At 28.5% G+C, this 19,337-nt stretch overlaps 1 protein-coding gene across 3 annotated transcripts in view; it reads left to right on the top strand.

Moving 5' to 3' along the window:
* The window catches only part of LOC111675352 (TRPL translocation defect protein 14), a 28,428-nt gene extending 16,687 nt beyond the window's left edge, over positions 1-11,741 (top strand). For 2 of the 3 annotated variants that reach the window (XM_023436100.2, XM_023436101.2), the window contains 6 exons: positions 4,502-4,630; positions 4,696-4,832; positions 6,722-6,935; positions 7,007-7,337; positions 7,481-7,662; positions 10,942-11,741. In XM_023436100.2, coding sequence (XP_023291868.2) covers positions 4,502-4,630; positions 4,696-4,832; positions 6,722-6,935; positions 7,007-7,337; positions 7,481-7,662; positions 10,942-11,024 — 1,076 coding nt within the window. In that variant the 3' untranslated portion in view covers positions 11,025-11,741. Of the gene's footprint in view, positions 1-4,501; positions 4,631-4,695; positions 4,833-6,721; positions 6,936-7,006; positions 7,338-7,480; positions 7,663-10,576; positions 10,669-10,941 lie in introns of all 3 variants that reach the window. The other variant, XR_002762509.2, reaches the window with a different exon arrangement.
* The last annotated feature ends 7,596 nt before the right edge of the window (positions 11,742-19,337 follow it).

The raw sequence follows: 19,337 nt of genomic DNA, 5'->3' as shown, positions 1-19,337 counted from the left end.
GGGTCCTAAACTTTTCTTCAACATTCCCTCGAGCATTAGCAACATAAAACTTTTGACCTGGAAGTTGCAAAAAATCTGCCAGAACATACGTTTCGTCATCCATTATGCAGCAAGAATATTTTTTTATAAAACTTGACTTCAATTTCCGTGCTCTGTTTTTGGCCTCTAAATTTTTAGCAGCGTTCCTGTCAGGAACTTTTTGAGCCTTGTATGTTTTTAAACCTGCATTAGCTTTAACTTTTCGTACCAAATAGTCCGAGCACTGAGCTAACCGAGCTGCTTTCCTACCGGATGTGTTGGGAGCTCTTTTGAAAGTGCGTTCTATTTTTTGGCTTTAGAAACATCATGTGGACCATTCCTTCTACATGAACCAGGTTTTCTATCAACTGACAAGTTCTCCCGGTACTGTTTAATAACATTGGAAACAGTTTGACGGCAGACCTTTGTATGCTTTGCCAACTTTTTGAAAGACCAAGTTGGGTTTAGTTGAAAATATTTAATAATTTTAGTACGCACTTTTTTCTGGTCACTCATTTTAATCAGATTAACAAAAAAATTAATATAATTGACATTACACATAATAACTGACATGTTTTTCAAAGGTAACTTGATCAAAAAAAAAATCAAATAATACTTTGGTTGAAAAATTTAATGAAAAACGTGTGTTAAGAATTTTTCGATCTCACTCCTTACTCAGTTTTTGTTAGTGCTTTTCATTCAAAATTCGAAGTTTTGTTTTACATTCTTCTTTCTGAATACGGGCCTTAGAATACTCGTTTTTGATATTTCATTAAAATTATATGAAGTACTGCCGCAAGGACTATAAAGTGGAAAATATCCTTTATTCTAGCATATCTTAAAAAAGATGTGTTGTTTTCTTAATTTTTTATGACAAAAAAATTAAATTTTGAATAGGATCTCAATGGGTTGATAGTTATAGGAATTTTTATTTAGATACATTTACAATTTTCATAGGAAATGAGTGCTTTTTATACACATATATAGTTTAGTAAATTAACGTTTTAATGCCGAATAAAGTAAAAATTACCACAGACCATCAAATTAATGTTATGATATATAATAAATATCTAAAATCATTTTTTATATAATTGAAATATTGGAGATCATAATTCAAAATAATACTTTTGCATACATCCTACGGTTTAAGGAGTTATTATAAAAATTTGTAGAGAATCAAATTTACGGCATTTTGTTTTGCAATTTATTTTGTGATAATTGTTTATTCATCCTTTAATATGGAACACATATAATTATTTAATTATACTTTTCGCACCAGAGTTGCTCTCTGACCCATAGTGCGATAACTTGTAATGTAAATGTTTAAATTAAATTAGAAACTAAAAATGAATAGAAATTATTGAAACTTAGTGGTTATAATACATATTACTCATCAAAGCTGTAATCCCACCAAAATTTATTGATATCGAATTAAGTTTTCATATAGCAAAATATATACGGAACATATTTATTAAAATCGACGAGGCTTATTCTTTAACCTAACGAGTTATTCGTACCAAGTTTCAATAATTTTGATTTACGTTACAGCTTATAATTTAATTTTAAAATTTACATTACGAGAGATCGCACTACGGATCAGAGATATGCTCTTAAAATTTTAAAAATATGCTCTAAAAATAAAAAAAATATTTTTTTAACATAGAAAAGCACAAAAAAAAAACAGAAAATGTTTTGAAATATTCAATATTTAATGTCATATTTTATCCTACCAAATTTATTTTGATAATTTATTCATATCATAGTTTAAAGAACTACTTAATAAAATATCGATAATTATGGATATAAATATGAATTGGTCTAATGAAATCCAAAGTAATCGGTTTTATTCCGATTTAAATTTGAATGCTTTAGCGAAAAATTTTCTAACAATTTTTTTTTTTCAAAATGTAAAATACTCAGAAAAATTTTAAAGAATTTAAAAATAAATATATTTAAAAAAATATACAGAAATGAAAAATTAAAGCGAAAAACATCAAAATATGCAATTAAAGAGTAAAATATGCTAAAAAAATCAAATCATGCTAAATTATACCATATGAAACCAAAATACCGTAAATTTGTTTCTCTACAAATTTTTGTTAAGGACTCGTAATTCCGTATGATGTATGAAAAGGAAAATATTAAAAAAAAATATTTTGAACTAAGGTTAGGTTCTACAGACTGTATACTACCACAAGTATATCTTAACTTCTGCTTAGCCCCAATATATAGGATGTTTTATCAGGATCCATATAAGGCCATAACATCTTAGCAATAGAGCAAGTGTGTTATTGAGACCACCGGTCTTGAGCTGAACTAAAACAAATGATGTGTATTTGTTTCTTAATGGCTGCTATGGGGACACCGCAGTACAAGAATCACGAGAGTGATTTTAATGTCTCGCCATCTCGTCCAGCAAGCCATTGTACAAGTTTTGATGCTGATTTTTCAACTATCAGGGATATCCGATAGTACCTGACCCAATTAAATGACCTTTTTATCGCTGAAATTTCCGCTTGTAAGAGAGTACATTCATCATTGAGTCGGAAAAAGATTTTCATTCCAAATTCTTCAATTAAGATTCCACCACCAACACCTTTAGTTGTTTCAGAGCTTCTGTATATACATTTTGGGCATCAACACTTACAGGTGAAGGTTCATTATACTCATTGATTATACAGTACCGAAAGTTTCTCGCAATACACCGTACAGGTAATACAGTAGTCAGAAACATGTTGTAGATTTGGGAGAAGATCTACAATTTTAACATAACCTCTGTATCCTAAGATGGATTATACTGTACCGGAAGTTTCTCGTAATACACGGTTCAGGTCTTCAGTAGTTAAAAACATGTAGATTTGTTTAGATTTATTATACTTAATATGGCTGCAGTACTCATTACTAATTTTTAAGTAAGGAAATCCACAGGAAGCCAGTTCGGGATTGCAATCAACGCTTTACTGGGATTCGTCCTAAGAACACCTGTTATGAGAAGAGCCGATTGTCTCGTGAAAGAGTTTCTGTTGGAGATCTGTTTCTGGCCACCAGGGAAAGGTGATATATAGGTGTCGAAACTCCTAATTCCCCAGCGGATGATGTCATCGCCAATCTTAACATTCACAGCAGTGTTTACTACGTCGACACCATACTGATCATATGTAAATGATTCTCCAGTTGATATGCAACCGGGAAAGTAAGTAATCAGACGAGCTCAATAGCTTGGGACAGAATGGGAAGGGGACAGGATTTTACGAAGACGATTTGTATCTGAAGAGCCTTCATATAACTACAGAATTTTCTCCACGATCTGCGTTTCGCACTACGTACCTATGGACCTCCCAGTTTGCAGCCGCGACAGTATCTTTGGTGCTGTATTCAAAGTTATTTAAATGGTTCTTAGCCAAAATACAGGCTCTTATATTACCTGAGCAGTTAGCATATAGAAGTTTTTAGCCACTGATAGATAGTCCACGAACATTACCATGGTGGGTCCACGGTTCTTGGACAAGGACTAGGGCAGCAGATGCTGCCTTGGAGTGGCGAAGGTTAATCTACGTTACCGTCACCATCTCCTAGGTCAGGATCGTATACGACGGTTACGTCGACATCCTCTGGATCAGTATCCAAAAGGGAGTCATCGTCCTCCAACACTTTCAGATCAGCGAGGAGTTCTCCCAATTGGCCTGTGGTTGACTGAGAATTCTTTCCGCCTTCTGAAACAGCGGGATCGTCAGGGTTGTCTTCTTATTCGACATAAATGTTTCTAGCAAGTCTTTATTTTCAAAATAAATTGATGTTTGTTCACTATACCATTGGAGTTTTTTTAATCAATTATGTACTAAAATGAAGTGATTGAGTTAAGTTCGGTGCTCTGAGCAGGTTAATCTAATTTTCAGTGTTATTTTTTACAAGATATATAGTTATCCATTTCAAATATCACACAGAGACAGCTGCTTATTTTCGACACTCAAACTCTTGACTTGAACTTGAACGTATATACATTTTATCGATTAACATAGTGTAAGACTGCAAAATAGTCGTAGTGACAGAGCACTGTAATCACAGATCAATTACCAGACAGTACTTATATCAGGATCATAGTAATATGAACTGTGTACATTATATGTGCATAGTTATTAAAACAAAAATATAGAAAATTATTATTAAATAATTTTTGTATTATTTATTTGAATAAAGAATTAAAAGAATTACAAAACAAAAGCCTTACTATTAACGGATTGTAATTTATGCGGATTGTATTATTGGGGCAAAACTTATGTTTATTAATTTTATTTCTGCACAATATGCCAATACTATTGAAATTTGCTGAGCTTTCGTCCGTATGATATTGTAATTTTTGTTCTGTTTTGTTAATTTGCTTGCAAAAGTTTATTTTTAATTTTATATTTAAGCTAAATTTGTAATTTTTGGATTTAACTAGACACATAGTAACATATTGGATATTTATTACTTTTTCTTACAGCATATAAGTTTCAAGAAAATCTCATCCGTACCATGATTCAAATCGAGAACACCTATTTCGAGTTAGGAAAATCAAGTACACGCAACTGTTTGATTATCTGTGATCGAGGTGTTATGGATGCCAGTGCATGTATGTTGTGAAAAAATAATACATTTTTACTCATTACTTATGTTATTTTTATTACTGTTTTTAAGATATTTCAAAAGAAAAATGGGAGAAAATGATGGCTTCAAACAATTGGAATCCTATTGAAATGCGTGATAATCGTTATAATCAAATATTGCATTTGGTATCAGCTGCCAATGGTGCAGAAGAATTCTACTCAACTGAGGTATGTTTAATATTATATATAAAGTACATTTTGTATTTACTCCAAGTGAAAGGAGCTTGATCGATTTTTTGTCACAATCGACGTTGCGTTATCATTGATAAGTATGTACTTATCCCAGTTGTTCGGTTGCTAGGGTTACCCGTAGCACGCGACCGTCCAGCTGACTAGCTATTTTACCATATGCTTGTCCAACAAGAAAGTCAATCGTCACACCATAGATAACGAAGAGACAGACATAAAGCTTAAGTTCTTTTTATGTGTCCCCTCTCTAACTTACAAAGAGTACATCCGTGGTTAGGTTATAATTTTTTAATTAACCTTGATATATATTAAAGTCGGATTTCATATATGCTCAGCAGTTTTCGGTCTATAAAAAAATGTCGTCCAAAATCGGTATTTTGGCCGCAGATAAGAAGATGAAGGAGTTAAATTTTTAACAAAATAATTACGCCAATAGTAGCGCTGTTTCAAAAACTTTCATAAAAGGTATGGTGTTTCTCGTACTCGGAAACTTGTTTTATTATTCTTCTCATTCGTACAACAACAAATCAATGCAATTTACACGTATTTTCTGAAACAAAAGTTTCTATGTGTGGACATTAAGGAATCTTCAAAAAAGAATTATTATTATTTTTTTTTATTTAAGATTAATTTTTATAATCGAGCCTATTAGTTTGAATTAATTAGAATTAAGAAAAAGTTTCTCTACAAAAGTTTCCTAGTGTGAACCAGGTCTTACTCTCTCGTTGCAAGTTTTTAAAAGTACGCGAACCGAATCCAGTAACAATTGTTGCAAATTGCTACAAATTTTCGAGTACGCAAACAGACCTAATGTCAAAAGAACAAGCGTGCATTTTATGGGTTTACTCGTTAGAATATTCCAACAAACTTGCAATAAACGGGAGCATTATAAGATTCTAACGTTGTTATAAATAATATTTCAAAAAGGTCAATTCATGAAAAACAGGTCGGCCATAACGTACTATAATTTCATACTTGTTTTTCTTATTAATTCCTAATATTTCTAATTAAACTAAATAGTATCCAATTTATATTCAAAGAAAATTTTTAAATTTATATGTACATATTTGTTTTACAATAAATATTAATATCATCACATAGGTTTTAGCTTTTTTTAATAATACTTATATTATAGAAATTGTATTTTCTATACAAAAATACATACAAAATACAAATGTATATTATTTCTCTGATATGGAATCTCAGACAGAAATTTAACCATAAATTACTTACAATTAAAAATAATTCCTGAGTTTAATATGCAAAGTAAAACACCGGAACTGCCCTGTGAGTTATATTAATGCCGTTTAATAAACATAACAAACTAATTTTAAATACTATATTCAATGTTGAGTCATAGATTGTCTTGTTCAAATGTTCAAATTCAGAAAGAAAAATATGTATTAAAACTACTTAGTTTTTGTTAGTGTTTACATTATTTTTTCTGAAGAATTAATGACATTTTGAATTTCATATGCAAAGGATAGGACAAAAAAAAATTAAATTCTAGGAGACTATGTAATTTTTAAAATAAATATACTCTCAGGTGGTTTGCATATTATATTACATTATAAATTTAATTTAATTATGTATATTCTAAGCTTTCATTAGAACTATTATCATGTAAAATTCTGATAATATTAAAATTTTATTATTTTATTTCTTAAAGAGGTTGAAAAAATATTTTGAGGTAATAATGAAATTTATTTCTTAGTTTAATTAGAATTTCAGCAATTATTGCTACAGACATTCTATATTCAAAATATCAATGCATATTCATTTGGTTATTTATGCTTAATGTTTTGATATTCATTTTGCATATGTATGTATGTGTTTCATTAATATTGTAATAATTATTTTTATTTTAGGAACATGCTTGTCGTTCCGAAGGCGTTGGTTTAGCTCGTGAACTTGATTATAAGTCTGCCGCTGCTTGGGTGGGTCATCCTTACTTTGATGTTATTGATAATTCTACAAATTTCGAAACAAAAATGAATCGAATGATTGAGTCTGTATGTCAAAAACTTGGTATAGATATTGGTGATCGTTTGCTGGCAACTTCAAGAAAACTTAAATTTCTGGGTATAATATTTTTTATCACTTAATTTCTACTCCTATCCATTAACAAATTTTTTAACTTTTTTACTTTACAGTTGCGTCATTACCTCCGGACTCGGAATTTCCACCTTTCCAAGATTTCGAGGTCGAACATCATTATTTGCAATCATCTGGACCCAAAGTCCAAGCTCGCCTGCGTAAACGTGGACAAAATAATCATTACAGTTATATACACACAATTCGTCGCCCCAATGTGCACGGCCAGTCTCGTATTGAAGTAAAAACTCAATTAACTCAACGTGACTATATAAATCTTTTGGCACAGCGTGATGATGCTCATTTTACTATTTATAAGAAACGAAGATGCTTTTTAGTTAATAATCAATATTTTCAGTTGGATATATATAAAGAACCAACTCACCCCAGGTAAAAATTAACAAATTCAATTAACAAATATGATTACGAAATGCAAGTCTATAATTTCGAAAATAGTAATAGCTTTAGATATTTGCATTTTATGTGACAATATTTATTACTTAAAAACACAATGAAATTAATTTATTTTTTAGGTGCAAAGGTTTGATACTTTTGGAAACGTATTCATCGTTATCTGGAGAGGCTTTAATGAATTGTTTGCCAAAGTTCTTAAATATAGTCAAAGAGGTTACCGGCGATGCCGACTACTCTATGTTTAATTTGTCATTGAAGGAAGATTGGAGTATAACAAAAAAATTTTGCCATTCATTGTATGGTAAGGAAAAATGCAATCATTTTAATCAGTGCCAGTGATTTGAGGGAACATTTTCAGTTGTCTAAACGATAAACTGTAAAATAAAACAAAACTTACAATGCACATACCAAAAAAAATAGTTTTTAAAGAAAAAGTCACACGTTATACTTAAACAACTGTAATTATTAGTATATAATGTTAAAATTTAAAAAAAATGTATTGATTGTCATTACAACTTTTTGGGTTTTAAATTAGAAGTACTTAAACCAAAAATGTACTAAATTTTTGTATGATTCCTTTAAATATATGTATATATGTAAAAGAAGGACTTTTAGAAAGGAGAGGCATGAAAAACGAACAAATTTGAATATGATTTTCAGAGCCAAACAAATATTTGAAAGTCCTTTTGTAATACTAGTTAATATTGAGATTTAAAAAGTGAACCAACTTAGACGGTTGTGTTCTATAACAAAACGAATTAGTTTTACTATGTTAATATTAGAAAAAAAACAATAAACCACTTTGATAGTGATAAACAAGCTACATTTTTAGATATTTACAATCAAAATAAGTAAGCAGCTCCTCTGTTCTTTTTTATAGACCCTAATGGCCTCACAAATATTCCCTTACAAACGAAAACAAAACTAAAAGTAAGGAAAGAGGTGTAGAAAAGTCATTATAAATAACATATTTAAAGTACATCCAAGTTTGGTGAAAAACTAGTGAAGATTACATTAGCGTGTATATATACGTTTGTGCTGATGTTTGTAACATACAAAAATATTGGCCCAATACCCACCTTAAAGTATACCGATCGATTCAGAATCATTTTTTGATTCGATTAAGACATGTCCGTCCGTCCGTCTGTCCGGCTGGCTGGCTGTCCATGTAAACCTTGTGCGCAAGGTACAGGCCGCAATTTTCAAGATAATTTGATGAAATTTGGACCAAGCATGTTTTTTGGCACAAGGACGAAGCCTATTGAAAATGGTTGAAATCGGTCCATTATTTCACCTAGCCCCCATACAACCGTACCTCCCGATTTGAACTTTTTATGCTATAATTACGTCAAATATTCTGCTATCTCTCTAAAAATTGGCACAAATAAGTTTTATATAAGTATAAATGATACTGCAGATTTTCGTAAGGATCGGCCTATATTTGACCCTAGCCCCCATACAAACCCCCCTTAAAAAATGACTTAAACGTCTAAAATTGACTTATAACCATTTGTATCGCAATGAAACTCAACAAAACTAACTGTTATTTGAAATATATCCTTTTCCCAAATTTACCGAGGATCGGCCCATATTTGACCTATATAAAGCCTTATTTAGAAATTTTAGTTTTTTTATCAATAAATGGCTTAAATATTTTGGAATTATGGTAATATTCAACATAAAAGTTTCTTTACAAAAAATAAAAATTTTATAAAAAGTAAAAATTTTAAAAATATACTCATGGTGTAGGGTATTATATGGTCGGCCATGCCCGACTATACTTTCCTACTTGTTTTTGACATCCAAATATGGGATTTTACTGCTTTTAAAAAAACATCACATGTAGTTCAAAGTCGCCAAAAATGAACAACATTACTCCATTGACACGCTAATGTAAAATTCATAGGATTTTCACCCGAATTAGAAGCACTTCGGGTTACTAGTTGTGATGAAAATACTACATCTTCTTCCACACTTTTTTTTGCTGGGTTGTGATGAAAATACTAAATCTTCTTACGCACATTTTTGCTGGGGATAAATTGTTAAGAATAAGGCCCTAAGTATAAATTCCCAGCAAAAAAAGTGAGGAAAGAGAAGTAGAATTTTCACCACAAATAACATACTTGAAGTACTTCCAATTCGTTCAATGACGTTCAATGGCTTATGTTGGTTTTTCACCAAAGTTTGATGTACTTCGAATGTGTTATTTGTAGTGACTTTTTTACATCTCTTTCCTCATTTTTTTAACTGAGTTTTCAATTGTAAGGAAATATTTGGTTTATAAAAGCAAAAAATATATAAACGCATTTTTGGATGTGATTAAGATGTCGTTTATAAAGTATGACATTAATTATTTTTTGCTGGGTAGTACTTTTGCATTTCACATTTCTTTATAGTTTTACCCCCTTACTCACAAACAACATTTTATATAAAAAAGGTTTATAAAACAAAATTATCACACAAAAAAATTTTGTTTATGAATAAGGGGGTTAAAATTTAACGTTTTAACTCTTTTTGATATACTTCGGAAATACATATTTGTATACATTTACTTAATTTTCCAAATTAAGATATCTTTTTTAAAAGCATTTATTTTTTTATCATCTCAGCGTACATGCAATTTTTATACTGGGTGTATATTTGTACGATAAATCGTGGGTTGATATATTGAGTTAATGGGACTAATACCAATAAAAAATTAACATCCGTAAGCATATTTTTTTTAATATGTATTATAAATGGCATTAAAAATCCAAAATAATCTAAAAATTCTGAAATAGACCAAACCAAATGCCAAAAAAATTGTAAATATGTTTTCTTAAAAATTACGACTGTTTTCATGTTCAGTAAATTAATTTTCTTCTATTGCGAGATATTCATACATGAAATTCTAAAAAAGGCCCTTCCTCGAAAAACTAATGTCCATGGACATCATTTTGTTGACAAAAATTTAAGTTAATTGTAAGGTTCCTATCTGTGATTGAAATAATATAAATTTAACAAGGTTTAGGCAAGCAAAACTCCAAAATATTTTATAAATGTTTTTGTCGTAATAGTTAAGCTAAAAGTTGCCAAAAGTCAAGTTTGATACACAAAAATAGTTCGACCTCAGATTTTACTTTAATTAGTTTTAGATACTAAAGTACGAAAATTCAATTTATAAAAGAATAATTAAATTAAATTTAAATTAACAAATTTAACAAATTTTGACACAGATAATAATATATTATAAATAAATCCTCGGGAAATACTTAATAGTCATTGATGAACAATTGCTGTTGATGCATAACTAATAGATAAAATGCAGGTAACTGAGAGTTTTATTAAATATTAAATAGTTAGAAATATTCATATGTATGTGATAAGCTGCATATAAAAATTTGTTTCTTGCTCTAGCTTGTGCAAACTTTTCATATAGTGATTAAATTAAAAATAATAATAAATGTGTGCTATTTAAACGCGATATTAATATTTGTGCTATAAAAAGTAAACAAACTAAAATCATTGCCATATATTTTCAAAATTTATAGATCATATTTCGTACTATTACTATGATTATTTTTCTATGTTTTTATTATAGAGGAATGTTCCGGCTACAAAGCAAAACAAGCAAATGGAGTTTCGAATAAACAATTGGTTCTGAATGGTCATGCCAAGGGTTAGTTTGAGTATACCTTAAACTAAAACTTTATATTTTATAAGACTTTTCAATGAACTTGACATGATACAAGTTCAAGGCGTACGTACATTATTAGTATATTCTCAGTTTTAACATTGTGGTTTTGAATTTGAAATATTTTTGGTTCATGTCAATATTTAATTAATACTTTCTAAAAAAATATACATATATATAAATAATAATGATGAAAATAAATTGAACTAGTTTAGAAATCTCTCTTTTTGAATCGTGTAATTTTTTATTTCATAAATTTATATATGTTTTTGTAATACTAAATTAATACGTACTGCATATGTGGACCAGCTTTAAATTATTATATACATGTTCTTCATTTTGCAAAATCTTAAATTGCTTACATTAATTACATTTTGTACTCAAATACCAAGAAAAAAATGCAACTGTTTCACATATAAAATTTTGTTTTAATTGGCCTTGTACTTAATTATGGATATAATTTAAATTTGTTGCCTTTTTAATTATAGAAAATAGCGATAATTTAATGTTTGTTTTATTAAAATTTTTCATAATCAAAATATTAAAAAATGTAAAATCATGTATAACGTTAACTAAACTAAATAAAATTAATTGTAAACAAAAGAAAGAAGCTGAAAATACAATTGTAATCTATAAGTCCTAAATTTTAGAAAACCTATTTTATTAGTAATAAAGAGTATAAAAACCTAAAAGATGCTAAAAACCAATAAAAATAAACATATTTAATTATATAGTGGATGAGTAAATGAAAATAGAATTTCCAAACACATAATAGATTCGATTTTATCAAATGTCGGAGAGTTTTCACGTTTTTCCGTAGACATCATGAAGACAATTTCATTCCAGAAATTGTAAATCTTAATTTTATAAAGGTATGTACATGAAATATTGTTCACATTTCCAAACTTTTATTTAACAATCTTAACACAGTCGTGTTTTTATATACACGAACGGAAAATAATATTTAAAATTTTGTATCCAAATTTTTTAATAATGTCATACACAATTAAAAATAAAAAAACTTAAAATTTTGTAATAAAAATTAACATTTTTTGCAGCCGGCTACGTTTGTTCTGATTTTGTAACGTACAAACATATTGGTCCTACACCCACCTTATACCGAGTTTTTCTGCTTATCAGTGTCGGTTTTTTTCTAAAAGTAAATAACACAGTCCGTCTAAATTTCAAAAATATTGTAGTCCTGGAACTACTTAGAGTATATTTTTCAAACGCGCCTTTAGTTAAACTTTTGATTTTCCAAATTAATTAACAAATTTTATTTTTAAAATTTATTGGAATAACTATTTGATAAAATTTTATCAATCCTAAAATTATATTTCAATTACAATAATAACTTGGCGGATAAACTATTATTGATGTGTTGGAATGCCTGTGAAAATTGTCTAAACAGGGATTTTAGTGTCCCACTTTTTTGCAATGTGGAAGAATCGATCACTCTAATGTATACCGAACGACTTAGAATCACTTTTTGTGTCAAATAAGAGATGTCTGTCGGCTGTCCAAGTAAAACTCGGCGCACAATTTTCATGATATTTTGATGAAATTGGTTGAAATTAGGAAATGGTAAATCGACTTCGATTATGACCAATTATTGCTGTAAAAAATCGATTATTTTGTGATGGATTCTACACTACCAATTTTATACTGAAATCAATTTTTTGCATCGATTAATCGGAAATTTTGCACTGCAAAATAAACATACTTTTTCACTCAAATTTTGTCAGAGACGATGGAAATCGAGTAAACTGGCTCAGTTAAAAACATTGTGATACTAAAGATATAATTTTTAAAGTTCATTTATTATAAAATTTTACACAAATTATTTTCAGATAAATCTCTTTAAGGAGATAAATATTCAACAGCCTCGCGATTTATACAATTTTCCCTTTTTCATTAAATTTATCAGAAAATTGTATGTGAATTTTTCACAAAACATTGATATATTTGATTATTTATTAAAACTGGTACACTTAAAATATTTTATCAAGAGTAATTGAAACTGTGCATTATTGCCACAAACTTTTCTTGTAAAAGGCTATATATTGGAACATTCATTTATTAGAAAGTAATACTTTCTATTTAATTTAATTTTAATGAAGTAAGTCTTTTGTGTTGTATTTTAAATAACGCATGAAGCATGAATGCGAATAAGGGCGTATATATTGTTAAAACTTGGAAACATTGTTATCCAAACTTAATTTTTAAGTAGGTATATCTGTCTTTACTTTTTGTGAAGTTAGAGGACTGGACAATGCAACTATGTTTATTAGTATTACAATAGTACGTACCCTCTTTATTACGAATGTCCAATAATACGAATGGCAAAATTATTGCATTGTATACTCTATAGTACGAATAAAGTCGCAATTTTTCTGTTCGATAGTACGAATAGCGCATTTTTATTAGAATTTTGATTTTATTTACGTATGAATGAAGTTTTTATTATGTTTTTATTTTATTAATACGGTATCATTCACCTTTAGCTCAGTAATTTTGAAGTTTTTTTGTGTTTATTACAAGTGTTTTGTGTTTTTAAAAGTCATATACCCACAATTTACTGCATTTATATTTACAAATCAACAGTTATTTAGTGTTATTAATTTATTTTCTTGGATTTTCGATGACCCATGCAAATTGTCTTTGTCAAACATATTTTTAAAAACATTAAAATTTAAACCTTCTATATCTCATTTCTACCATTGGACTCACGATACTTTCAAAATTAACAATTCGAAATTTATATCTAAAATTAGTTGTGATTTTTTCCAAGTACAAAAAATTAAGTAGGTATAAATTTCATAAGTAGCGATAGATATACTAACTTAAATATTAACTATGGATACCAATGCTCCCAAGTTTTAAAAATATATACATCCTGTGATGGTTTTTGAATTTGATAAAAAAATTTAAATTGCCAGATAAAAAATTTCAAAGTAAATTGGAAAATTTTTTAATTTGTTTAATTCTTTTTATGTGGCAACATTCTTCAATAAAGTGTGTGTCCAAACTTAACAGAATTTAAAATGCTGTCAAAAAGATCATATAAGCATACTGTTTTATTCGAATTGGTAATAGTTATAGAAAGAAATTTCGAAAAAATGCAGCTGTTATAAAAACTTCGAATAAAACAGTATGACTGTTCAACATGAGTTATTTGACAGCAATTAAATTTTTGTTTAGTTTGGACACAAACTAATTAAATAAAGTTTTCACAGCAAACAAATTTGATTTTTTTCAATTTCCTTTGAAATATTAGTTGTGTTTTTTTTCGAAGTATATATAAATTTTCAGTACAAATTTAAGTAGGTATAAATTTCATAAGCAGCGATAGATATGCCTACCTTGAAATAACAATTTTTTCAACAAATTGCTAAAATGTATATTAAAAAATTCTAATTTTAACAATAAATTTTGAAATAACTCTAGCTGTTGGCCGCTTCTGGCATTATGATTTTAATATTATTAACCCTCGATTAAAACCCTTTGCCTTATCCACCAGGCATACAGTGCAAGAAATATCATTTGGATTTAATAAATCCAATTGTTTAAAAATTGCTGCTAATAGCTAAAACTTAAATTATATTTTTTCCAAACAAATTTTAGCAATTTGTTGAAAAATGTGTTATTTGCACTGCAGTAACATGAAGTGCAACATTTAAGATACAGCAATTCTGTTTATTTTTCTATTTTTATATGAATAGCAAAATGAAACAAATTTATTATATTAAAAAATTATTTTGGTTTTGTTCTATGAATACAAAGCATTGTCATATTGAAATTAGCTAACTCTAACTATTTTTTTTTTTTTTTTAATTTAATAAATTCAAATTGAATTTACTTCTTTTAGCTACAGAATTGCCATTTTTGCACTGAAATTAATTTTTCTTTAACCTTGTATTAGCTTATACAGTGTATTTTCAGATAATGACGACCAAAACTAAATTTCCTCCAAAGAAAGTTTTTTTCTTGAAATAAAATAAATCCAGTGATTAAAAAATCCATGATATTTGAAAAAAGTTCAAATTTGTTTGAATTTTTTGGTGTGGAAATATTTTTTTATTAGTTTGTGTCCAAACATATTGTTTTATTCGAAGTTTTTATATCTTTAGATATAAATTTCGGAAAAGAACACAGCAATTAAATGATGAAACAGAACTGGGGCATAGCGCTTTTTTCTATACAAATTGGCATTTTTGAAGTCGTAGAATGCGCTTGTAAAAATAGATTTTATTTTATTTTGAGAGCGTTTATTTTTATGCTCACATTTTTAGGTACTCATTCTCTCAACAGCATTACCATACTTTCAAAATATTTTCATACATTTTATAAACAAAACCATGTAAATAGGCAACGAAAAATAAAAAAGAAAATAAATAGAAATATGACAGAATTTGTAGTTACTGCCGTAGCTTTAATTATGGGCCTATGTCGATTTGACAACGTTTTTGCTTGAAGTTACAGTCGTGTTCAGTTTCATCATTAACAATACAATTTTTGAGTTTTTAAATAGTTTTAACATAGAGGTTTTTCGTCCTTATAAAGCATATTGTAATACTAATAAATATAGTTGACATTGTCCAGTCCTCTAACCCAAAAATATTGGAAGTTTAATTTTTTGCCCTTTAATAATATTAAAGGATAATCAAGGACTTCCTTGTAACTTGGACAAATTATACTATGGTCTCTTCTGTTGATGCTGTCCTAGTTTTGGATATATATATGGATATATGCCCTTATTCCATTTTAGAAAAATTTCAAGTGTCGAAAATTTGCCATTTTAAAAAAACCTGTTTCCAATACGGCCTTATATAAAAAGCCGCTTTACCGTTTTTCTTATGTTATTTTATATTTTTTATATATTAACCAGGAATTTATTATTTATAATACATTAATGTAACAGCTTAATTACAATTGGACCCACAACCGCTGTCGACAATGAGTTTTGATACATTTTGTATGGAGAGCAAAATATCGTCTTGTGGTTGGCGACATTGTAGTTGAGATTGATTCTATTTTACTTTTATTGCGATCGCTGGCGTTTCTCTCATATTTTTATACTTTAGCATTGCCATTTTATCTAAAAAATCGGAAACATTCCTTTATAGGTAAGTATATAAATTAGATTGATTAGCCAATATAATGAGCTTTTTATTAATATGCCGTTTTTGTTTGTTGTGAGAAATCATAACATAATCCACAATTGGGCCTGTTGTGTACATTTAATGAGAAAAAAAGCGAACTGAATGAATTATTTTTCAGTGTTCAGAAACTCAGTCAGGAATGTTATTTCCGGAATAACATCATTTCCAAGACACTTGGATCTAACTTTGACGAATGCCTGGCAGTGTGTCCACTCAGACTTGCTCATTTTAAGGAGATTTTTCGTCTTGCTTTCAACAGGGTCATCCAATAGGATTTTCGTGGTTCTGCCCACTGTTTCATTATTCCAAGAGGTCTTAAGAGATTCTCTCACCCACATTTTTAGTTCAGCTTTTGTTCCGTCGAATGGTTTTGCGTTTGTCAGTTTGACTGCCTCTTTCGTTACAAGAGATTTTAATACAAAACTTGTTGAACAAACAAATGTTAAACATCAAATAAATACCAACTGTCCACTCTCTTGCAAAGTTCGTCGATTAGATCCCCATATAACTCTAGTTATTTATTTTTATCTATAAATTGCTTAAACATGTATATAGATCGGCCATGTCCTTTTTCTTTCTACGTTCCATAGTGAAAAAAATATGTCCGTTTTAGTATTTGAACGCTTTAGTAATTTCGGTACAGTTTCGAATCCAAAGAAATGCGAGTTCGGAAAGGCAGAAATCACATTCTTAGAATACTTTATTAATTCAGATAGTATTAAACACTTGCCTGAAAAAATGGATACAATTCTCCAGTATCCAAAGCCAGATAACATAACATATTTACGCAGGTTTCTTGGTATGATAAATTTCCTAGAGATCATCTATTAAACATGCTGCTAAGTTACAAGATTCACTTAATGAAAGTAATCCAAAAAAGAATAATGCATTGGTGCCGTTTTGCAATAATTAAATAATAACATCAAATGTCAATTTCCTCTTGCTTTCTTTTCTAAGAAACTCTCTAAGGCGCAAATGAAATACAGTGCATATGATAGAAATGAAAGCACAAAACATTTTCGTTGTTTAAGGTGGTATTAGACGACATGTGTTTTACATATGTACTGTTACTTTTTTATCCATATGTAATTCGGAATGTATGTCAAAATTGTTATTTTACATATGCTTCATAATTTTTGCTATTACACCTGCCTGTGTTTTTCAATATGACATATCCTATAAAAATAATCAAAGCCGTCTTCTTAATGTGTAAAAATTGTTAAAACTTTAAATTAGTTTATTAAAAATTGAAAAATACTTATTTTTTTCATGTTCTTTATTCAATTTCTTTAATTTATATTTTTCGATTTTTTTTAAACAAAACAACTGTTTAGTTTATGTTTGTCACAAGAAAATAGTGCACGCTGTAATCGAATAAAATACACATATACTTATTTCTACATGTATTTTACATATGCAATCCCAGCTAGCATTTTTTGAAATTTTTGATCACATTCGAGTCATTTATGACTCTTCTGCACGATTAAAATGATTATATTTGCGCTCACCCAGCTAACATTTTTTGAAATTTTTGATCACATTCGAGTCATTTATGATTCTTCTGCACGATTAAAATGATCATATTTGCGCTCATTTTCTGATCATAAATGATACGTTCGTCGGGAGAAAATGGTACCCTACCCGCGACTCTTCTAAATGAGTCATTTATGAGCCCCACTTCCGATCAATTATGACTCATTTTTTAATTTTTTTTTGAGTCATTAACGAGCCAAATAACTGGTCGTTTTTGCGTTATTTCCGAATTATATTAAAGTCATTTTTGAGTCTTTTCTGAGTAATTTTTATGTTTGTTACAGATAAATACAATGCAACAGAAAACAGTTTTTGATCTTCCAACTGCGCGAAATTTAACTACAAACTAAATTTTTAAACAATCATATTTCAAACTCCTGGATACCTATTTATGATTGGTATACATTTTGTTATTATTTTTTTTCAAATAAATCAGATTTTAAACATTAATTCGAATTATTAAGACTTAGTTTAGTGAATCATTAAATAATTTCAATTTCCTTGACGGAAAATCGACTTTATAAATATTACACAAATTCAAATAGTTATACATATAATTTTATAAACGAAATAGGAATTATATCAACTCATTTAAGGCCACACAAAATGTTTCGCTAACACTTCCAAAAGAGTCTTTTCTGAGCCCCATTTCTAATCAGTTTCGACTTTCTTTTTGAATAGTTTTTGAGTTATTTTTAAGTGTAAGTGTTGATATTTTATTACAAACAAAAACAACTACATAAAAACAATTTTAGATCTTCCAACTGCTTGAAATATGACTACAAAATAACATTTTGATCCTGGTGTTAACTTTTTTAACACCAGGACCAACATCTGATCAGTAAACATTTAACTAATATATTTTGCGGGCTTTAAATATATTTTAAAATAAAAAATATAATTATTGAAAATAAATTTTTCAGTTTCAATACCAAAATTTACAACGTTGTTTCTTCAGTATTAATTTCAACATATAAAAAATTAATTGTCAAAAAATTAAAAAAAAATTCTATTTAGTTTGTGGAAAATAACAATATTTCGCATTGTTAAAGGCAATAACATTGTGTAAAAAAATAAATAAAAGTTATGTGTTTGTGGAGACTGCGAGACTTATTTCCCAGTATTTTCACGAAAAAGTTTTGAAACATTACGAGAGAATCGCTTCACGTCTGTGAAGAGAGGGAAATGTTATTGTTGTAAAACAATGTCATAGTCCAACTTCTTATTATTCTTTGGTAAGTATAAAAATTAATTTAATATATATTTGGTTTAATGATATTGACAAAATTTCTGAAAAATTTTACCTATTTGAATATAATTACTTTATAATGAAAGATTTTTTATACAATAACTTGGGAAAAATCCACTTTTAATTCAGAAAAATTGGCCTGAATATTTATAGGAGCATTTTTTAATATTTAAGGCCATTTTGATATTAAAACCCTCGTAGTTTTTGATCGGGTATATAATAATATCCCTTGTTTGTTCATTATGATGCATTATAAGTCGATATTTTAATTTATATAGTAATTATTTCTGTACTATATATAATTAAAATCCATTGCGGTCCATTGACCATTTTTAAAAAGTTATATTTAATGTCGATTT

Source organism: Lucilia cuprina, chromosome 6 (genome assembly GCF_022045245.1).
Source record: "Lucilia cuprina isolate Lc7/37 chromosome 6, ASM2204524v1, whole genome shotgun sequence".
NCBI lineage: Eukaryota > Metazoa > Arthropoda > Insecta > Diptera > Calliphoridae > Lucilia > Lucilia cuprina.
Note: the sequence above shows the minus strand (reverse complement) of the source record. Positions and strands in the feature narration are given on the sequence as shown.